The 23,923-nt window shown below is 44.3% G+C and overlaps 1 protein-coding gene across 1 annotated transcript in view; it reads left to right on the top strand.

Annotated features, from left to right (window-relative positions):
- The window catches only part of LOC147019124 (uncharacterized), a 223,369-nt gene that overhangs the window by 32,710 nt on the left and 166,736 nt on the right, over nucleotides 1-23,923 (top strand). Inside the window, exons 22-35 of the mRNA XM_085899932.1 lie at nucleotides 1,784-1,872; nucleotides 2,043-2,180; nucleotides 2,309-2,604; nucleotides 2,781-3,058; nucleotides 3,205-3,404; nucleotides 3,558-3,705; nucleotides 5,781-5,891; nucleotides 19,062-19,172; nucleotides 21,268-21,356; nucleotides 21,527-21,664; nucleotides 21,793-22,088; nucleotides 22,264-22,541; nucleotides 22,688-22,887; nucleotides 23,041-23,188. Of these exons, the coding sequence (XP_085756058.1) occupies nucleotides 1,784-1,872; nucleotides 2,043-2,180; nucleotides 2,309-2,604; nucleotides 2,781-3,058; nucleotides 3,205-3,404; nucleotides 3,558-3,705; nucleotides 5,781-5,891; nucleotides 19,062-19,172; nucleotides 21,268-21,356; nucleotides 21,527-21,664; nucleotides 21,793-22,088; nucleotides 22,264-22,541; nucleotides 22,688-22,887; nucleotides 23,041-23,188 (2,520 nt within the window). The remainder of the gene's footprint in view (nucleotides 1-1,783; nucleotides 1,873-2,042; nucleotides 2,181-2,308; nucleotides 2,605-2,780; nucleotides 3,059-3,204; nucleotides 3,405-3,557; nucleotides 3,706-5,780; nucleotides 5,892-19,061; nucleotides 19,173-21,267; nucleotides 21,357-21,526; nucleotides 21,665-21,792; nucleotides 22,089-22,263; nucleotides 22,542-22,687; nucleotides 22,888-23,040; nucleotides 23,189-23,923) is intronic.

Consider the following 23,923-nt stretch of genomic DNA (forward strand, 5'->3'; position numbering starts at 1 on the left):
GTATATATATATATATACATATATATATATATATATATATATATATATATATATATATATATATATATATATATATATATATATATACATATATATATATATATATATATATATATATATATATATATATATATATATATATGTATAGATGTTGGAGCCTGGTGTTGGCGCAGTGGTTCGGGCAGCGGCTTGGGATCCAAAAGGTCCTGAGTTCAAGCCCCGTTGGGCCACTGAATTAATACGCCAGGGGGTTGACTCAACCTGACATCCTTCCGAGGTCGGCGAAATGAGTACCAGTGTACTGGGCTGGTGTATACCCCGGTTAAAATAGGTGTACCATATCCCTGTGTCGTAAGAGGCGACCAGGGTTGCGTCAGGAAGGGCATCCGGCGTAAAACATGTGCCAAATCACGATGCGGATCATACGGATGATCCGCTGTGGCGACCCCAAAAAAGGGAGCAGCCGAAAGAAGAAGAAGAAGATGTATATCTACACATATATATTTATGTATACATATATATATATATATATGTATATATATATATATACATATATATATATATATATATATATATATATATATATATACATATATGTATATATCCATACTCGGTGAATGCATCCGGCATTGCCCGGGTTCTTTTTGAATGAATTTAATCTTTCAACATCGGTGTGATGCGAGCACAGTATTAGTTCCCCATTGGGCCATGGCAGTCATAGCCGAAGGGGGATGGTGAGTGGGAAACACCCCCCCACTCCCCCAGGCGACTTGAAAGCAAGTGACTTAAACTGTGTTATGTGTGCAATATGAAGTGCTGAAATCAATGGGTTGGAATGGTCAATCACCAAGCGTAATGCAGAAATAGAGTAACAATGTCCTCTTCATAAGGTATTAGATAGCTTCGATTAGATTCAATTCAATTAGATGAGCGAGATAGATTAGATAGATTACATTAGATGTAGGCTCTGGTCAATTAGTCTGTGGGGGTGGGGGGGGGGGTTGCAAGGAGAAGCATATAATGCCTCAAGATCGTCGCATTCCTCTCATTAAGATTAGTATAAAACAACCGTAAAGACTCTTAATAAACCTTGTCATATGTGTTTGTGGTTTACTTATTTTTTTACTTCCCCACAAGACGCCATGATTGGCGCTCCACAAAACGCCACGAAAAGCTATATATTATATACAAGTTATCATGGCATTTGCCCAAGGCCGAAAAACCCCTTCGGGAAGCGCGACATGATTCCTCTTCATATTGTTTTGTTATAACATGAAAACTTTTCACTTCTCATTGTTGTTATTCCTTTTGTTATGAGAAGCAGCCTGGAAAAACCCCATGATAAGCTATCTGTATGCATTTACTTGGATTTATACCAACACGGAAAAAGGACTCTTGAAGGGGCAAATTCAGTTGCAACAACTGCCGTCGTGTCACCCTTGGTCCCCCGACCAAGACTGGTTGAGATTTGATAAATATCAAACAAATATATCGCAGTCAGACAGACAGACAAGAAACAAATTGTGTCTTTTGATCTGTTAACGTTTCAACCCAAAAATCTTTCAAAGCAGGTGTGTTTTGCTTTGAACAATTCATCATAGTATGTTCATGGTGTTGTGATCACTGATGATCATCTATTACAAAATGACACTAAAATAATTTTTCTGTCACAGAGCTTGTATTGCAGTGCAATATTTCAAATTACGTTTGTTCCAAGGTAAGGCAGAGAATGCAAGTCAATTGGGAGAATAATTTCCAATAACTGATTCCCTTTTGAACGTAGAATGCACGGGATGGGGAGATCCTCACTACACCAGCTTTGATGGAAAGAAATTTAATTTCCAAGGAACCTCCACATATGTATTGGTGCAGGTAAGGTGAAGTGAGCTTATTTAAAGAAGAGTGCAGATATTTATGATGTAAAATGATAAAAATTATCATGAAAAAGAGCAATTTCTTTTTTAATGCTTAAGGAGTTGATGAATAATTGGTGAAAACCATACCGCACACTGAGAATACGAAAAATATTTATCTTTGCTCAGCCTTGCAATGAAACGAATTGGCGGGTGTTGGTAAAGAATGAGCATCGCAAGGGGAACACGAAGGTTTCCTACACCCGGGAAGTGCTCACGGAAGTGTATGGCAAGGAAGTACAGTTTTTTGGTAGCAAGCGGTTCAAGGTACGTGTTGACTATAAGATCAACATAATCAGTTTTACATTTATTGTATTTGTCCTTTTTTTACGGCCATGATGGCATTGTAGGTTCGCATCATTTGTCGACAACTAACTGGATTTAACTTGTTGCAGCTGGATGGGGTTCTTAAAAACATGCCGTACAAATTCTTCAATGGATCAGACTCATTCCATGTGCTCCATTGGGGTCGCTACCGTTACCTGATTGCTGCCTTTGGCCTTGAGGTGTTGTACGACGGTCATCATAATGTGCGTGTGCGTCTTCCAAACACCTTCTCTGAGAAGGTCTGTGGCCTCTGTGGAAACATGGACAGCCAGACCAGTAACGACTTCAGAATGAAGAATGGCACGTTGACAGAAAATGCGGCACATTTTGGGAACAGCTGGAAGATTGGTGATGAAAACAACAAGTATGTTGGTCTTCGTTGCCTTTTTACTTTCAATAAATAAATACCTCACGACATCTCGTTTGTCATTTGGCACGTGCGGCACTTTTTGATTGATACTATTTCATAACAAACACAAACACCTCAAATGAACACATCTGCAATCCATTGCAAATTTTGTTTCTCGACTGAACTCACAGAGATGTTGATGATGATGGCACAACCTTGCTACTGAATGCAACGTTGAAGGAGAAAGCAAGAAGGAACGAATCCTGTGGGATGTTGCTCCTTGAGGACGGCCCTTTTGCTGCTTGCCATAGCAAGTTTGACCCACACGTTTTCCTGGAGGACTGCATCTTTGAATATGTTGTCCGTGATATGGATGAGGAAGCACTGTGCGAGGCATTGGAGTCATACTTTGTCACCTGTTCGGCTGATGGAATGAAAATGCAAACATGGAGGAAACCAGATCTTTGCCGTAAGATGGCGTTAACTTTCTGGGATTGTCATTTTGTTTTCACAAATAACAGCAAACATAGTATGTGTGGGTGTGTATTTGTTATATTTTCATAATTTTAACAACAGACGTTTTTATGACCAGGGTTTCCTTTTCTTATCGCTCAGCTCTACAATGCCCATCAAATAGCTCTTACACAATGTGCATTCCCGACACTGTTGCAACTTGCTCCAAATCTGAAACAAAAGAATTACAACAGAGCACTTGCGTTGAGGGCTGTAAATGTGATGCTGGCCTTTTGTGGGATGTGGATCATTGTATCAAGGAAGTGGAATGTGGTTGCATGCAGGACAACAGTTATTACAACGTGAGTATCGGGACAAATGAATAAAAACCCTTCACTTGAGAGTCACACAAGAATGAATAGTGAATGATTTGTATTTTGCTTTACTCTTGTTTGAACCTTTTTGATCGTCATGCAATTGTATTGGCAAGGATGACACTGAGGATTTCTCCGCAGTTCAATGAGTCCTACATTTCTGAGGATTGCAGTCACCAGTGCACCTGCCAAACTGGTGGAAATATCAGCTGTGTATCTTTCACGTGTGACCTGAACGTAAGTGAGTGCAAAGTGAAAGAAGATGGAATCTTGGGCTGTTATCCAAGAGGTAAGATTTAAGCAAAGGGATGTGGCACCTGCTTTGAGAGGCAACATTTCTTTTCACTCTTGCTTCCATCCTCTTCCTGAGCATATACTATTATATACTCTTGTAAATAATTTAATTTGTTTGTATCATATATGTGAAAGTAAAATTCAATCATGATGGCAATTGTTGGAAATGTAAAACATTCCTCATGGATCTCGGATTTTCTTCTCTCTTTAAACGATTAAATTGAAAGTTTCTTCATTAAATAGAATATCTTGCTCAAATTGATGAAGTAGTTGTCAGTAATTAACTCCAAGGTTGGTCTTTATTTTACTTATTTCCTTTATGGTGATGTCATCATTGTTATGGTTCAAAGCGACTGAATGCAGCTTCTCACTAATTTTACATATAATATCATTGTGTTGCTTTGGTCAATTGCAAATGATGGAAGACATTTTTGTCTTGTTCTTTCAACCTCAATTCTCAAGAGACTGCTTTTTCACCATAACTCATATATGATCCATATTCCTTGTTTGCATCGTCCTTTTCACGATTTGAATGTGTTAGTGTGTTTGTGAAACAAAATCCTCTTGTGACGAGTCGTGACCTTTGCTCCCTTTCTTTGGAAAAGACTGCAGCAAGTGAGGTTAGCGCGTCGCTTCGATTAAAGTTGTTGTAGAATTTCCCAGCTCTTAAAAATATTGACCAGATCCTTTAAGCTTCTTTGTCCCAATTGTGGAGGAATAGAGGGAATGCAGATCAACTGTAAAGCACGAAATCAAATTCCACTGCATGACTCAACAGTACTAAACACAAGCATTGGGGCTCGGTGCAAGATTACATCACAAAAGTGAGAATAATAGAAAAAGTAAAGAGGTGCAACATAGCTGTGCTGTTTGATGTTCACGTGGGTGTGTGTACCTTATGTTTTGCCATTTGCTTACTTCATTTTTATTGCCTTTCTTCTTCATGTGAAAGGATTTTTTTAAATAATATTGCACACATCATGTGTGCATTAGGTCCTCCATGAGTGTCAACAACAATGGGTTCATGACGATTGACCCCTTTTTTGAAGTGCTTGTTCAAATGTTGGCATTCCTCCATTTGACTCTTTCCATGGTGTCAGTTTCATATAAACCCAAACATTCCGTATCTTTCTCAACTTTTCCAACCCACGTGTTTTTCGGATGTTCTGTCGACTTTCTTCCTTTTTCCACGATCAATGCTCCTTTCTTTACACTCCCATCTTCTGACCTACGTTGCACATGACCACAGCAATTGAGTCTTCTTTTCTGAAGTTCTTCTTCACCGGGATTGACATTTAATCTCTTCCTCATTTCTGAGCTTGGAATTCTTTCTTTCAGAGGCAATCCATTCATCCTTCTTATTGTTATAATCTCTGTCCTTTCCATTATTTTGCCATCTTTCATTTGCATTGCCCATGTTTCGCCTCTTTGCTTCAATCTTTTCCAATAAACTCTCCACAATCGAAACTCTGACAGTGCAGGCTGATGCAGCCTTTATTGTCTCAAGCCTTTACAGATAATGGAATTTTTGTGTGCTTCAATCTCCCACATCGTTTTCACCATTTATTCTCGTCTGATGTTATCTCCATTTCATGACTAATTTACAGACAGACAGCCAGATGGACAACCTAAAAACATAACGCCTCCGGCTTTCAGCCACGGAGGCATAAAAATGCCTTTTTCTGATTTTACGTTTCACCTTCTGCAATGACTTGTGCAGTTCTCCCTTTTGCTGGAATCATGAGTGAACTGGCAATTACAGGGAATCTTCTGTACTTTCTCTGCAGCATCACAATCAATTTTCGAAAAAAAATGACTCAGAAATTCTGAACTTCACTTTTAATATTTTGCATATTTGGAAATGGATCATCAATATGTTGTTGAACCAAAAACAGTGCTATTTCTATATAATTTAATCAATGTTCTGGAGCATTAACTAAAACGATTGCATTCACTGAATCCAAAATAATGTTCTTCATGGTGTACATGGTTTCAATTCGTTCAGAAAATTGTTTTCATTTGGTGGAGTTTCACTGGACTCACATTTGTTTCTTCTTGTTGAACATTTAGGGACAACAACACCACCTATCCTTTCCACGAAACTCTCAACAATCCCAACTCCGACACTCTCAACAACAATCCCCACGTCCACCATGACTACTCCACCGGTCATTACGAGAGGTAAAGGTACCTGCATTTTTTTTTCTCTGTGAATATTTTTTGTCGGTTCAAATTGGCATCTTAAAGAAGGAACATTCAAGTATCATGTTACACTTTTATAAACACGAATTGATGATGACTGGATGAATCTTCACATGTAAACATTTTTGTGATAATTGTGTGAGAGAGCAAATGTATTTCTTTTTGTTAACATGAGCATATTGAATGAATAATGTGTTCTCAACCGTCTTCTGGCTTTGGTTTTGAAAACACGAAGAATCATCGCAACTCCAGCAAAGAAATTGCAATTCATAATTTTGATCTATTTTCGTGTAAATCGTGCACCCGCTTCATATGGGAGCGACAGAACGGGTCATATTATCCTCTCTGGTATATGTATATATATATATATATATATATATATATATATATATATATATATATATATATATATATATATATATATATATATATATACATATATATATATATATACATATATATACATATATACATATATATACATATATACATATATATATATATATATATATATATATATATATATGTATAGATGATGGAGCCTGCTGTTGGCGCAGTGGTTCGGGCAGCGGCTTGGGATCCAAAAGGTCCTGAGTTCAAGCCCCGTTGGGCCACTGAAATAATATGCCAGGGGGTTGACTCAACCTGTCATCCTTCCGAGGTCGGCGAAATGAGTACCAGTGTACTGGGCCGGTGTCTTCTTCTTCTTCCTCTTTCGGCTTGCTCCCGTTAGGGGTCGCCACAGCGGACCAACTGTCTCCATTTCGCTCTATCCTCCACATCTTCCATTGACACTCCAACCACCCGCATGTCCGCCCTCATCGCATCCATGAACCTCTTCTTTGGCCTTCCTCTTCTCCTCCTGCCTGGCGGCTCCATCTTCAACATCCTTCTCCCGATATACTCCGTTTCCCTCCTGTGCACATGTCCAAACCATCTCAATCTCGCCTCTCTCACTTTGTTTCCAAACCGTCCTACCTGCGCTGTCCCTCTAATACACTCATTTCTTATCCTATCCATCCTCGTCACTCCCAACGAGAATCGCAGCATCTTTAACTCTGCCACCTCCAGCTCTGCTTCCTGTCTTTTTGTTAGCGCCACCGCCTCCAAACCATACAATACAGCTGGTCTCACTACCGTCTTGTATACTTTCCCCTTCACTCTTGCAGCTACCCTTCTGTCACAAATCACTCCTGCAACTCTTCTCCACCCACTCCATCCTGCCTGCACTCTCTTTTTCACTTCTCTCCCACACTCTCCGTTACTTTGGACAGTTGATCCCAAGTATTTAAACCAATCCACCTTCCCCACCTCAACTCCTTGCAACTGCACCATACCACCACCCTCCCTCTCATTTACGCACATGTACTCCGTCTTACTCCTACTGACTAACATTCCCCTTCTCTCCAGTGCGTACCTCCACCTCTCAAGGCTCGATTCAGCCTGCTCCCTACTCTCCCTACAGATCATGATGTCATCCGCGAACATCATGGTCCATGGAGACTCCAGTCTGATCTCGTCCGTCAACCTGTCCATCACCATTGCAAACAGCAAAGGGCTCAGAGTCGATCCTTGGTGCAATCCCACTTTAACCTTAAACCGGTCCGTCATTCCTACCGCACACCTCACCGCTGTCACACTGTCCTCATGCATATCCTGCACGATCCTCACATACTTCTCCAACACTCCCGACTTCCTCATACAATACCACAACTCCTCTCTTGGCACCCTATCATAAGCTTTCTCTAAATCCACAAACACACAATGTAACTCTTTCTGGCCTTCCCTATACTTCTCCATCAACATTCTCAAAGCAAACATCGCATCAGTGGTGCTCTTTCCTGGCATAAACCCATATTGCTGCTCACAGATCATCACCTCTCCTCTCAACCGAGCTTCCACTACTCTTTCCCACAACTTCATGGTGTGGCTTAACAACTTTATCCCTCTGTAATTTCCACAGCTCTGCACATCACCCTGATTCTTGAAAATCGGAACCAGCACACTTAATCTCCACTCCTCCGGCATCCTCTCACTTTCCAAGACTTTATGAAACAATCTGGTTAACAACCCCACTGCCATCTCTCCGAAGCACTTCCATGCCTCCACTGGTATACCATCTGGGCCAACCGCCTTTCCACTTTTCATCTTCTTCATAGCAGTCCTCACTTCATCCTAACTGATCCACCCCACTTCCAGATTCACTATCTCCACCTCTTCCAACCTTCTCTCTCTCTCATTTTCTTCATTCATCAGCTCCTCAAAGTACTCCATCCACCTTCTCAACACACTCTCCTCGCTCGTCAGCACATTCCCATTTGCGTCCTTTATCACCCTAACCTGCAGCACATCCTTCCCAGCTCGGTCCCTCTGTCTTGCCAATCGGTATAAATCCTTTTCCCCTTCTTTTGTATCCAACTTCTCATACAGCTCGTCATATGCCTTTTCCTTGGCCTTAGCCACCTCTCTTTTTGCTTTTCGACGCCACTCCTTGTACTCCTGCCGACTTTCTTCATCTCTCTGACTATCCCACTTCTTTTTCGCCAACCCCTTCTTCCTTATACTTTCCTGTACTTCCTCATTCCACCACCAAGTCTCCTTATCTTCCTTCCTCTGTCCAGATGTCACACCAAGTACCTTCCTAGCTATCTCCCTCACAACTTCTGCTGTCGTTGCCCAATCATCCCACCCATCTTTACCACCATCCAACGCCTGTCTCACCTCCTCCCTAAATTTCACGCAACAGTCTTCCTCCTTCAGCTTCCACCATCTGGTCCTTGGTTCAGCCCTCACTCTCTTCCTCAACCTCACCTCTAAAGTCATCCTACAGACCACCAATCGATGCTGTCGAGCTACACTCTCCCCTGCCACAACCTTACAGTCACTAATCTCTTTCAGGTTGCATCTCCTACTTAAGATGTAATCCACCTGTGTGCACTTTCCTCCACTCTTGTATGTCACCCTGTGTTCCTCCTTCTTCTTGAAATACGTGTTTACCACTGCCATTTCCATTCTTTTTGCAAACTCTACCACCATTTGCCCTTCCACATTTCTCTTGTTGAGACCGTACCTCCCCATCACCTCCTCATCCTCTTTATTCCCTTCCCCAACATGTCCATTGAAATCTGCTCCAATCACCACTCTTTCATCCTTGGATACACTCTCCACCACTTCATCTAACTCACTCCAGAAATCTTCTTTATATTCCATCTCACACCCCATATGTGGGGCATATGCACTGATGACATTCATCATCACCCCTTCAATTTCCAACTTCACACTCATCACTCGGTCAGACACCCTCCTCACCTCCAATACCATCTTGACATGATCTTCCTTCAGGATTATCCCGACACCATTTCTCCTCCCATCCACACCATGGTAGAACAGTTTGAAACCACCTCCAATGCTCCTCGCCTTATTCCCCATCCACTTGGTTTCTTGTACACACAGTATGTCCACCTTTCTTCTCTCCATCATATCAGCCAACTCTCGCCCTTTGCCAGTCATCGTCCCAACATTCAGAGTTCCAACTCTCACCTCCACACTTCTACCCTTCCCCCTCTCCCACTGCCTCCGGACTCACCTTCCCTGTCTCCTTCTCCTCCTTCGCCCAGCAGTAGCACAATTTCCACTGGTACCCTGCTGACCACCGGTACCGGTGGCGGTCGTTGGTAACCCGGGCCTCGACCGATCCGGTATGGAAATTCGTTTTGTTGTCCGCATAATGATTTGGCATAGGTTTTTACGCCGGATGCCCTTCCTGACGCAACCCTGGTCGCCTCTTACGACACACAGGGATATGGTACACCTATTCCAACCGGGGCATACACCGGGCCCAGTACAACTGGTGCTCATTTCGCCGACCTCGGAAGGATGGCAGGCTGAGTCAACCCCCTGGTGTTTTCGACTTGGTTTATATATATATTTATATATATATATATATATATATATATATATATATATATATATATATACACATTATATATATACACATATATATATATACATACATACATATATTAATTCAGTGTCCCAACGGGGCTTGAACTCAGGACCTCTTGGGTCCCAAGCCACTGCCCTTACCACTGCGCCAACACCAGGCTTTGTACTGGGCCGGTGTATACCGCGGTTAAAATAGGTGTACCATATCCCTGTATCGTAAGAGGCGACCAGGGTTGCGTCAGGAATGGCATCCGGCATAAAACATGTGCCAAATCACTATGCGGATCATACGGATGATCCGCCGTGGCGACCTCTAAAAAGGGAGCAGCCGAAAGAAGAAGAAGAAGATGTGTATATATATATATATATATATATATATATATATATATATATATATATATATATATATATATATATATATATATATATATATATATATATATATATATATATATATATGTACAAATATAAATAAATATATATGCATACTCGGTGAATGCATCCGGCATTGCCCGGGTTCTTTTTGAATGAATTTAATCTTTCCACATCGATATGATGCGAGCACAGTATTAGTTCCCCATTGGGCCACGGCAGTCATAGCCGAAGGGGGATGGTGAGTGGGAAACACCCCCCCCTCCCCCAGGCGACTTGAAAGCAAGTGACTTAAACTGTGCTATGCGTGCAATACGAAGTGCTGAAATCAATGGGTTGGAATGGTCAATCACCAAGCGTAATTCAGAAATAGAGTAACAATGTCCTCTTTATAAGGTATTATATAGATTAGATTGGATTAGATTTGATTGGTTTCGTTCGATAGATTAGATGGATTATATTGGATGAAGGCTCTGGTCAATTAGTTTGTGGGTGGGGGGGGGTGCAAGGAGAAGCATATAATGCCTCAATATCATTGCGTACCCTCTTATTAAGATTATTGTTAAACAACAGTTAAGACTTGAAAAAAACCTTGTCATATGTGTTTGTGGTTTACATTTTTTTTTTTTTTACTTCCGGTATTGGTGCCCCACAAAACGCCATGAAATGTAACATCAAAGTATCATGTTCCACTTTTATAAATATGATTTGATAATGACTGGATTAATCTTCATCTGTTAACATTTTGTGATAATAGTGTGAGAGAGCAAATATATTTCCTTTTGTTAACATGAGCGAATCTTAATTAATAATGTGTTCTCAACAGTCTTCTGGCTTTAGTGTTGACAAGACGAAGAATCATCGCAACTCCAGCAAAGAAATTACAATGTATATTTTTGATTTATTTTCGTGCAACTCGTGCACCCACTCCATGTGGGTGTGGCAGAACGGATCATGTTGTCCTATCTGAAATTATATTTATATATATTGTTGCGAATTCGCGCCCGCCGGCGTGCGATCATCCGCTCGACTCGAATGGCGGCTGCCTCGCCCACCGGACGGACAATTCTGTCGTGACCCTCTCGGAACAACGCCGGGAGCTGGTCACGGGTGTGGGTTTATCCACACCACGACCGTGCCAATTGCCCACCCGCGCAGGATAGGGTTGCTCGCCAAATTCGATCTACCTAAGTACCTGCGCGGATGGTCGACCGGGCGATCGTACCTCGCCGCAGGCCGACTCCGGACACGAACCGCTTAAGCGGTCCGTTCCGTGCTTCAGAGATAACCGAGCGGTGTTATCGTCGGCCTCAATGGTTCCGATTAATTATCGGGCGTATTAAGCCCACTACGAACCCTATTCGTGAAGCAGGATGGAGGGTCAATTAAAAGGAAGGAGACGAAGCGAAACGGGCACAGTTCAACATGCAAGCACTTGATTTACACGACACACGAAGAGCACATTTATACAGCCAAACAGTCAAAATGCACATATATCAACCCAAACAAAAGCAACAATGCAGAGCTACAACCGAATAAGACTGACACACGGAAACACTTACACAGTTCTACTTTACAAGACACGGCGCCACAAGATCCATTCGAAAACCCTGAAAAGAAAATGGTGACTTCCCTTTGGGCTGTCGAGTCCCTCTCCCTCGTCCGTCGATGTGATCGCGCCTGAGCGCGACTCCGTGCCCTGGCGGGGCAGGCGAGTCCTCTCTGGCGTGCCTCGCGCCGGCACGTGTTGGCCGCTCGACGCCACGGACGGAGTTTCCGGCGCTATCCCAGCGCGGATAAATAGGGGGGGGGGGAAACGTTGTTGCTCGAGGTCGCCGTGTGGGGAATAGCCGACGCTCCATCCCGCCAGCGGGGTCTCGGGACCGCCCCACAAAAGATCAGGCTAGCGGCCACCAGGAAGAGAAGAGGATGAGCGAGCCGGAAGACGGGAAGAGAGCAAGAGCAACAACAGCGCTCCTTCCGTGTCCGACTTTTTATCCCCCGGGGCTCCGCCCTTCACTCCGCCCTCGTTTTCGGCTCCACCCTCCTTTGAGAGGGTTCTCGAAGAGGGCATTCCCTCACCCTGACCACCTCACGCTGGTCATGCACCAATCGGCAGCGAGCTGCCCACCCCCTTCTCCTCCCTCACACCAAGCGCGGAGAAGAATGGCGCGAAAACCCACCAGCATCGTTGGCAGTTTTCGTCCGTTTTAAATAAAAGATAGGGAAAGAAAAACGACTTACTCAAAGCGTCGCAGCCCAAATGAATCACATAAATACCCTCTGAACAACGGATTTGGGCTAACGACACATGTACTGAAGAGATATCTCACCTCCGGGACCTGAATGGTGGTTTGCAAATTTCCACATCCGTAACACTACCCCCTCCCCTTTTTACAGACTCGTCCCGAGTCGTCAAATTTTCGTGTATCATCATGTGTAGTTCTCCCCTAGTACGTTTTACCTTCGGATCCCTGAGTGCGACATTCATGGTATTCGTGTCCCCAAAATAAATAACCTGAGGGCTGAGTAACTTACTAAAACAAATCCACTCATACGGATGACTTAAATAAAATTGCCGGCGCTAGACATACATGCCGGGGGCGCACTCATATTTACAGTACATCTTAACATACAAATTTTACACTCAACCATGGCCCTGGATCAATGGACTCTGCAGGGAGCAAAACAAACGTCAAAAGAAAACCGGTGCACGGGCCGCCACTGCAGGGCCGTGTTGTCGCTGCCAACAGGACAGTTCTTGCAGCTTGCAAGCTGTTGCTTGATGATCCTGGCGCACATGGCAATGAACAGGGGGAGGGCAAAGCAAAACTGAACGGGGCAAACACAGAATCGAAGGCAGCAGGCATGGCATGGCAAAGGCAGCAGGCAAACACAGCCTGCAGAACAAGGCGTTGCAGGCAAACACAGCCGGCAGATGATCGACCGGCACATGCCTTGAAGCAAAAACAGCTGTAGACGATCCGGCCGGTTCAGGCCTCACAGCAAAACAACGGCTGCCGATGAAGTTGGACGGCCTTTGCCTTACAGTGCATTTTGATGGAGGGAGTGCGGTGGTGCTGGCCACTCGGAAGGTGGGCTCGGACCTACCTACCCGTCTCCCTCCAAACCTATCGCCTTTGTCTGTCACTGTACATACCCACTCCCTTAATTTGTAAAACCCAATTTAGCCCCAACTTATTTTTTTGTTGTTTTTATTTTTACTTCTTTTTATTTCCTATCTCTCACTATAATTCGTCCCCTAACCCCCTTTATCGTCCTTGTTCGGCTAACCTATCGTCTACTCGCTTACTCCCAAACCCCTACGTTCCCTTCCCGGAGGGGAACAAGGGAGAGCTCGCATCCTGTGTTGAGGCCCAACGAAGCCTCAGGATGGCCTCCCCAGACTTCAGCGATCTAACCCAAAGTGGGTCCAGCGGCCCACAATGAGAGCGAAGGGACGGATGGTGCGGAGGGCTACACTTCCTAATCTACCTTCTCCATTAACCTTTAAAACTACCCCGGGGATTTCAACAAGCGCCTCTCGCTTAAACTATTGGTTCTAACAACCCAGATTCCCGTCGCCTGTGTTGGTATCCTCACAATTTCGGGCCTCGCCCCCCAATTTTCTTCCCGTGCCCTCACACGGTCTCATGGCTGGGACGCGTGGCTCCACTTGGCAGGCACGACCCTCTGCTGATTCCCCGACGATGGCACCCCCGGGCACTACACTGCCTCTGAGCCTACCAGCTCCCGAAACACCAGGGAGTGCCCCCCATGGCAACTCCCCTGAAATGCTCACATGGCAGGCTGGCTTCCCGGGCCCCTTTCCGAGGGTCACCTGTGCCCACAACACTGCCTACGCGGCTAACGGCGCCCGGGCCCCCGCATCATGCGGGCGCACCCGTGCCCACCATGCTATCCCGGCCCCCCATGGGCCCTTGGCCTACCGCGGCCGACTAGCCCGGTGCCCGGGGTACCCACTCAGCGATACTCACCTTTCGCAGCCACGCTCCCAGCCTGTCAACAGGGCTCCTGCACCCCTCCAAACGGGTTTCGAGCCCACACTCCCACCAACAGCAAAACGACTTCCATTTGTCAATTCAACTGACCCACTAACTCACACTACACTGACCCCAGGGTCCCTTGGGCGGGGGTCACTCCTCCCCCCAATCACTCATCGCACCATGCATTCCCCATTCACTCCATACACACAGACCCGCTGGCCTCACTCACTCAATATGTCTCCACACAACTCACCAACACTTCAACACACACATCGCTGAACTCTTCCATTCTGCTCACTTCTTCCCCTGACCAACTCGTGCTCCCACGTCGTCCCTTAAACTACAGCACCTTCCTTTTAACACTCCGTAGCTCAGCTATGTCCCCACGACACATCGAAAGTCTGTCGCTGTCTCCAAATCCTTATTTCCCATCCTAAATCTCAACCAATATCCCTCTTACTCATCCATTCCACGGGCCCCATGAGGACTTACCCCTGCCCCATGGAGCCAGGATAGGGTCAAGCAAACACGAAGCCTTCCCCCTAACTCCTTGTATCCTGTGCCTAGGCCAGGGGGTCTTCCACCCCTTTCCCGGGAATCCTGTTCACCCGAAAGCGAGGCTTGCTTTTGTGAATTTTTCTTTTTTTTCAATTACGCGCAGCACCAGCGCGGCAACTCGCAGCTTGCGCACCAACGCAGCAATTCGCAGCCGCGCACCTTTGGCGTGACGTCATGGCAGCTGTTCGCATCCCTCATCCCTCTTGGACAGTACCATCTGGCAGGGATTCACCCTCCTGCCGGATTCCAACCAGACACGCAGCCATGACGTCACCCGGCGCATAAAAAAACACAAGCCCCACATCTCGAGGGGTTCCCCACGCGAACACATGTGCTCTGCCCGTTGGAGCTTAACACACATGCCCGCGTGGAGAACCCGTCCAGTCCAAATCCGAAATCCTGCCGAAACTTCGTCCGCGAGATCGGCAAATCCACCGCGTGCGTTTCCGGACCGGGTTTCACTCCCGCAGCCGAGCACGTGGCGGCCTCGTGCGTTGCACAGCACGGACCTCGTGCTCGCCGCTGGGTGAACCCGGCGCGGTCCCCAAAACAGCTGCGGCTGCTTCCCGGCTTTTGTCTATCTGTCACCGTCGTAATATCCATTCGACACACGCACTCCCACGTGTCACGACGCTCACACTCCTCTCCATTACTCACCCCGGGAGACGCGGCTGCACGCTCACGCATGCCGACCGACATCTCCCTTGCACACAGCGACCTTACACACGCTGTCTCCCTCACACACCGTGTGCTGGGAGGCACGCACTCCGACACACTCGTGACCACACCACTCACACACGGGGTCGCTTCCACACACGGGGGCACACTCACACCTTGCACCACACACACCAGGACAACCACACTGGGGATTTGTGCCACCCCAGGGGTTTCCGGGGCCTCTATACCCCCCCCAAGCTGCACGTGCACCCGTTCGCAGCACCCGTCCCCTCGAACTCGCAAAGCACGACCGAACCCACCTGGTCGTGATTCGCCTCAAGGGGTCATACTCCCTCCCCTCGTTCCTGGAGGAGGCTATCCAGCTGCTTGCACCTGGTCCCTACACGCTCCGCGAGCTCACCTCATCGTCCTCCACTAACTCCGTGTGTGTGCGTGTGTGTGTGTGTGTGTGTGTGTGTGTGTGTGTGTGTGTGTGTGTGTGTGTGTGTGTGTGTGTGTGTGTGTGTGTGTGTGTGTGTGTGTGTGTGTGTGTGTGCGCGCGCGCGCGCGTCTTTAACCCTGTCCAATTCACCCACTACCTCACGTGTCTCTGTTATTTCCGTCTCTTCCCTTGTTGTCTCCCTTGTCTCAACTATTATTTCTTTTCTCCTTTCCGTCGTCACCTCATGTCTATTAGTCTCTGCTTCTTTCTGGCGTCTTTCCCTTATCTTTACGTAGGTCAACCTTGCTTTCTCCTTAAGTCGCTCCCGTCCTTCCCTCTGTTTCACTCCTTGCTCTTTCACGATCTCCACGTACCTCATCCTTGCTTTCCGTCTTTATTGTTCTTTTCTCTCCCTCCCAATTCCTTTCACCTCGTCTCTTGTCTCCCTCGTGCACGTCTCCGTCACCCTAATTAGTTTTTCCCTCTCGGTCACCGTCACTGTTGCTTTCTCTGTCACTTCCCTCGCCCAACACGTCTCCCGAATTAGTTTGTCCTTACCCGCCTCCACTGCGGGCCAGACAAACGTTGCACTCCCTCTCAGCTCGTTCGCTCCCACACGTGGCGTCGCCATTCCGCACTCCGTCCGCTGTTATTGCATTCATTCCCGCCTGCAGGCTTCGGCCCATGTTCTGCGTCTCACCCGCATTTTTTTCATTTCTTCTTTCATTCCGTTCTTCACCTGTTGTAAATTCGCATTCATTTGATTATTCATCCTGCACACATTTGTTTTAATTTCATTCGTGCTTGTATCCATCTTCGCATTCATGCCTTTTATTTCGTTTTTCATTACCTTCGCAAACTTCGTTTGACGAAGGTATTGTATTGACCCCTGTATATTTATTTATTGGTAAATATGTGTTCGGACAACATTGCGCAAAAACTGCTGGACCGATTTGCATGAAATTTTCAGAGATGATGTGCAGTTACTCAAGGACGCCAGGCGAAGCTTTTGGGAGCGATCGGATCAAAGGTCAAGGTCAAGGTCACAAAAAGGTCAAAATCGTTTTTTTGCGATTAAAGTATAAATTTTGTTCCGATTTACATCAAATTAAGTCCAAGATGTTCAGTATTCAAATCCCGATCCACTGATATGGCATATGGTATAGTGTTTGCAACCCGAGTTCGTCTGTGGAAGTCAAAGGTCAAGGGGGTCACCAAAATGGAGTTTTTGATTGGGAAGCGTTGTGGACAACATTACACAAAAACCACTTCGCAGATTGTCATGAAATTTTGTGCATGTGTTTGGCATCACGAGAGGACAAATCGATTAGATTTTGGAAGCGATCGGATCAAAGGTTAAGGTCAAGGTCACAAAAAGGTCAAAATCGTTTTTTCACGATTAAATTGTCAATTTTGTTTTGATTTACAGCAAATTAACTCCAAAATGTTCAAAATTAAATTCCCCATTCTGTAATATGACACATAGTATAGTACTTTTGTCACCCAAGGCAGCGGGTGGGGGTCAAAGGTCAAGGGGGTCACAAATTCACATTTATATCGGAAAGCGTTGTGGACAACTTAACGCAAAAAAACAAAATGCAGAGAGGCTTTAATTGTTTTGGATTTGTTTGGCATCATGAAAGGACAAATCCATTAGATTTTGGGAGTGATCGGATCAAAGGTGAAGGTCACAAAAAGGTCAACATCGTTTTTTCATGATGAAAACGGTTAATATGTTTCCGATTTACATCAAATTAACTTCAAATTGTTCAGTGTTCAATTCCCCATCTTCTGATATGATACAAGGTATAGTACTATTGTCACCCTAGGTAGCGGTTGTGGGTCAAAGTTCATGGGGGTCATGAAATGCATATTTGTATTGAGATGCATTGTGGACAACTTAATACAAAGGTAACTCGTGGCTGCGGCGAAGGTATGCGCTCTACGAGTGCCCGTTCTAGTTTCATTTGTGTTTGTTTCCATTTTGAGTGCGTTTCCATCCATTTTCGCATTCATTGCGTTCATTTGTTGCGCATTCGTTGTTATTACCTGTAGAATCCTGTCGAGTGCACTCGGTTCGACAAGGATCGGGGGGTTTGGGTGGAGAGGGGGAGGGGAGGTGTCATATGCCAGGGCCTCTGCCGCTGCGCCCATTTCGGGCTCTGGGTTCAGTTGGGGGAGGTCATCCTGCACAACAGGCAATTCCTGCACGGGGATTTCATCCTGGACCATGGATTCAACACATTCTCAATCCATTTCTAATACCCCCGGCTCCCGCTCACCTTGAGACTCCATCTTATTTCACGTAAGGGGTTAATTTAAATTGCTCGTAATTTGGAGGGAATCGGGGGTCGCTCCACTCACCCCTGAGCCGATTCCCATTGAATTTAGCTTGGAGGCGGGAGGGATTCGAATCCCACTCCCGGACACCAGTGTTGCGAATTCGCGCCCGCCGGCGTGCGATCGGCCGCTCGACTCGAATGGCGGCCGCCTCGCCCACCGGAACGGACAATTCTGTCGTGACCCTCTCGGAACAACGCTGGGCGCTAGTCACGGGTGGGGGTTTAACCCCACCACGACCATGCCAATTGCCCACCCGCGCAGGATAGGGTTGCTTGCCAAATTTGATCTACCTAAGTACCTGTGCGGATGGTCGACCGGGCGATCGTATCTCGCCGCAGGCCGACTCCGGACACGAACCGCTTCAGCGGTCCGTTCCGTGCTACAGTGATAACCGAGCGGTGTTATCGTCGGCCTCTACGGTTCCAATTAATTATCGGGCGTATTAAGCCCACGACGAACCCTTTACGTGAAGCAGGATGGAGGGTCAATTAAAAGGAAAGAGACGAAGCGAAACGGGCACAGTTCAACATGCAAGCACTTTATTTACACGACACACGGAGAGCACACATATGCAGCCAAACAGTCAAAATGCACATATATCAACCCAAACAAAAGTAACAATGCAGAGCTACAACCGAATCAGCATTCACATTCTGGATCAGCATTAACGTTAACGTTCTGGAGCATTAACTAAAACGATTGCATTCACTGAAGCCAAAATAATGTTCTTCATGGTGTACATGGTTTCAATCCGTTCAGGAAATTTGTTTTCATTTGGTGGAGTTTCACTGGACTCACACATGTTTCTTCTTGTTGAACATTTAGGGACAACAACACCACCTATCCTTTCCACGAAACTCTCAACAATCCCAACTCCGACACTCTCAACAACAATCCCCACATCCACCATGACTACTCCACCGGTCATTACGAGAGGTAAAGGTACCTGCATTTTTTTTTCTCTGTGAATATTTTTTTGTCGGTTCAAATTGGCATCTTAAAGACGGAACATTCAAGTATCATGTTACACTTTTATAAACACGAATTGATGATGACTGGATCAATCTTCACATGCAAACATTTTTGTGATAATTGTGTGAGAGAGCAAATGTATTTCTTTTTGTTAACATGAGCGTATTTAATGAATAATGTGTTCTCAACCGTCTTCTGGCTTTGGTTTTGACAACACGAAGAATCATCGCAACTCCAGCAAAGAAATTGCAATTCATAATTTTGATCTATTTTCGTGTAAATCGTGCACCCGCTTCATATGGGAGCATCAGAACGGGTCATATTATCCTCTCTGGTATATATATATATATATATATATATATATATATATATATATATATATATATATATATATATATATATATATATATATATATATATATATATATATATATGTATAGATGTTGGAGCCTGGTGTTGGCGCAGTGGTTCGGGCAGCGGCTTGGGATCCAAAAGGTCCTGAGTTCAAGCCCCGTTGGGCCACTGAATTAATACGCCATGGGGTTGACTCAACCTGACATCCTTCCGAGGTCGGCGAAATGAGTACCAGTGTACTGGGCCGGTGTATACCCCGGTTAAAATAGGTGTACCATATACCTGTGTCGTAAGAGGCGACCAGGGTTGCGTCAGGAAGGGCATCCGGCATAAAACATGTGCCAAATCACGATGCGGATCATACGGATAATCCGCTGTGGCGACCACAAAAAAGGGAGCAGCCGAAAGAAGAAGAAGAAGATGTATAGCTACACATATATATGTATATATGTATATATATATATGTATATATATATGTATATATATATATATATATATATATATATATATATATATATATATATATATATATACACATACTCGGTGAATGCATCCGGCATTGCCCGGGTTCTTTTTGAATGAATTTAATCTTTCAACATCGGTGTGATGCGTGCACAGTATTAGTTCCCCATTGGGCCATGGCAGTCATAGCGGAAGGGGGATGGTGAGTGGGAAACACCCCCCCCCACTCCCCCAGGCGACTTGAAAGCAAGTGACTTAAACTGTGTTATGTGTGCAATACGAAGTGCTGAAATCAATGGGTTGGAATGGTCAATCACCAAGCGTAATGCAGAAATAGAGTAACAATGTCCTCTTAATAAGGTATTAGATAGCTTCGATTAGATTCGATTCAATTAGATGAGCGAGATAGATTACATTAGATGTAGGCTCTGGTCAATTAGTCTGTGGGGGGGGGGGGGGGTTGCAAGGAGAAGCATATAATGCCTCAAGATCGTTGCATTCCTCTCAATAAGATTAGTATAAAACAACCGTAAAGACTCTTAATAAACCTTGTCATATGTGTTTGTGGTTTCCTTATTTTTTTACTTCCCCACAAGACGCCATGATTGGCGCTCCACAAAACGCCATGAAAAGCTATATATTATATACAAGTTATCATGGCATTTGCCCAAGGCCGAAAAACCCCTTCGGGAAGCGGGACATGATTCCTCTTCATATTGTTTTGTTATAACATGAAAACTTTTCACTTCTTATTGTTGTTATTCCTTTTGTTATGAGAAGCAGCCTGGAAAAACCCCATGATAAGCTATCTGTATGCATTTACTTGGATTTATCCCAACACGGAAAAAGGACTCTTGAAGGGGCAAATTCAGTTGCAACAACTGCCGTCGTGTCACCCTTGGTCCCCCGACCAAGACTGGTTGAGATTTGATAAATATCAAACAAATATATCGCAGTCAGACAGAAAGACAAGAAACAAATTGTGTCTTTTGATCTGTTAACGTTTCAACCCAAAAATCTTTCAAAGCAGGTGTGTTTTGCTTTGAACAGTTCATCATAGTATGTTCATGCTGTTGTGATCACTGATGATCATCTATTACAAAATGACACTTAAATAATTTTTCTGTCACAGAGCTTGTATTGCAGTGCAAGTATTTCAAATTACGTTTGTTCCAAGGTAAGGCAGAGAATGCAAGTCAATTGGGAGAATAATTTCCAATAACTGATTCCCTTTTGAACGTAGAATGCACGGGATGGGGAGATCCTCACTACACCAGCTTTGATGGAAAGAAATTTAATTTCCAAGGAACCTCCACATATGTATTGGTGCAGGTAAGGTGAAGTGAGCTTATTTAAAGAAGAGTGCAGATATTTATGATGTAAAATGATAAAAATTATCATGAAAAAGAGCAATTTCTTTTTTAATGCTTAAGGAGTTGATGAATAATTGGTGAAAACCATACCGCAGACTGAGAATACGAAAAATATTTATCTTTGCTCAGCCTTGCAATGAAACGAATTGGCGGGTGTTGGTAAAGAATGAGCATCGCAAGGGGAACACGAAGGTTTCCTACACCCGGGAAGTGCTCACGGAAGTGTATGGCAAGGAAGTACAGTTTTTTGGTAGCAAGCGGTTCAAGGTACGTGTTGACTATAAGATCAACATCATCAGTTTTACATTTATTGCATTTGTCCTTTTTTTACGGCCATGATGGCATTGTAGGTTCGCATCATTTGTCGACAACTAACTGGATTTAACTTGTTGCAGCTGGATGGGGTTCTTAAAAACATGCCGTACAAATTCTTCAATGGATCAGACTCATTCCATGTGCTCCATTGGGGTCGCTACCGTTACCTGATTGCTGCCTTTGGCCTTGAAGTGTTGTACGACGGTCATCATAATGTGCGTGTGCGTCTTCCAAACACCTTCTCTGAGAAGGTCTGTGGCCTCTGTGGAAACATGGACAGTCAGACCAGTAACGACTTCAGAATGAAGAATGGCACGTTGACAGAAAATGCGGCACATTTTGGGAACAGCTGGAAGATTGGTGATGAAAACAACAAGTATGTTGGTCTTCGTTGCCTTTTTACTTTCAATAAATAAATACCTCACGACATCTCGTTTGTCATTTGCATGTGCGGCACTTTTTGATTGATACTATTTCATAACAAACACAAACACCTCAAATGAACACATCTGCAATCCATTGCAAATTTTGTTTCTCGACTGAACTCACAGAGATGTTGATGATGATGGCACAACCTTGCTACTGAATGCAACGTTGAAGGAGAAAGCAAGAAGGAACGAATCCTGTGGGATGTTGCTCCTTGAGGACGGCCCTTTTGCTGCTTGCCATCGCAAGTTTGACCCACACGTTTTCCTGGAGGACTGCATCTTTGAATATGTTGTCCGTGATATGGATGAGGAAGCACTGTGCGAGGCATTGGAGTCATACTTTGTCACCTGTTCGGCTGATGGAATGAAAATGCAAACATGGAGGAAACCAGATCTTTGCCGTAAGATGGCGTTAACTTTCTGGGATTGTCATTTTGTTTTCACAAATAACAGCAAACATAGTATGTGTGGGTGTGTATTTGTTATATTTTCATAATTTTAACAACAGACGTTTTTATGACCAGGGTTTCCTTTTCTTATCGCTCAGCTCTACAATGCCCATCAAATAGCTCTTACACAATGTGCATTCCTGACACTGTTGCAACTTGCTCCAAATCTGAAACGAAAGAATTACAACAGAGCACTTGCGTTGAGGGCTGTAAGTGTGATGCTGGCCTTTTGTGGGATGTGGATCATTGTATCAAGGAAGTGGAATGTGGTTGCATGCAGGACAACAGTTATTACAACGTGAGTATCGGGACAAATGAATAAAAACCCTTCACTTGAGAGGCACACAAGAATGAATAGTGAATGATTTGTATTTTGCTTTACTCTTGTTTGAACCTTTTTGATCGTCATGCAATTGTATTGGCAAGGATGACACTGAGGATTTCTCCGCAGTTCAATGAGTCCTACATTTCTGAGGATTGCAGTCATCAGTGCACCTGCCAAACTGGTGGAAATATCAGCTGTGTATCTTTCACGTGTGATCTGAACGTAAGTGACTGCAAAGTGAAAGAAGATGGAATCTTGGGCTGTTATCCAAGAGGTAAGATTTAAGCAAAGGGATGTGGCACCTCATTTGAGAGGCAACATTTCTTTTCACTCTTGCTTCCATCCTCTTCCTGAGCATAAACTATTATATACTCTTGTAAATAATTTAATTTGTTTGTATCATATATGTGAAAGTAAAATTCAATCATGATGGCAATTGTTGGAAATGTAAAACATTCCTCATGGATCTCGGATTTTCTTCTCTCTTTAAACGATTAAATTGAAAGTTTCTTCATTAAATAGAATATCTTGCTCAAATTGATGAAGTAGTTGTCAGTAATTAACTCCAAGGTTGGTCTTTATTTTACTTATTTCCTTTATGGTGATGTCATCATTGTTATGGTTCAAAGCGACTGAATGCAGCTTCTCACAAATTTTACATATCATTGTGTTGCTTTGGTCAATTGCAAATGATGGAAGACATTTTTGTCTTGTTCTTTCAACCTCAATTCTCAAGAGACTGCTTTTTCACCATAACTCATATATGATCCATCTTCCTTGTTTGCATCATCCTTTTCACGATATGAATGTGTTAGTGTGTTTGTGAAACAAAATCCTCTTGTGACGAGTCGTGATCTTTGCTCCCTTTCTTTGGAAAAGTCTGCAGCAAGTGAGGTTAGCGCGTCACTTCGATTAAAGTTGTTGTAGAATTTCCCAGCTCTTAAAAATATTGACCAGATCCTTTAAGCTTCTTTGTCCCAATTGTGGAGGAATAGAGGGAATGCAGATC

This window comes from Eptatretus burgeri, chromosome 10, assembly GCF_056783735.1.
Source record: "Eptatretus burgeri isolate ZD-2024b chromosome 10, Ebu_testis_v1, whole genome shotgun sequence".
NCBI classification, from domain to species: domain Eukaryota; kingdom Metazoa; phylum Chordata; class Myxini; order Myxiniformes; family Myxinidae; genus Eptatretus; species Eptatretus burgeri.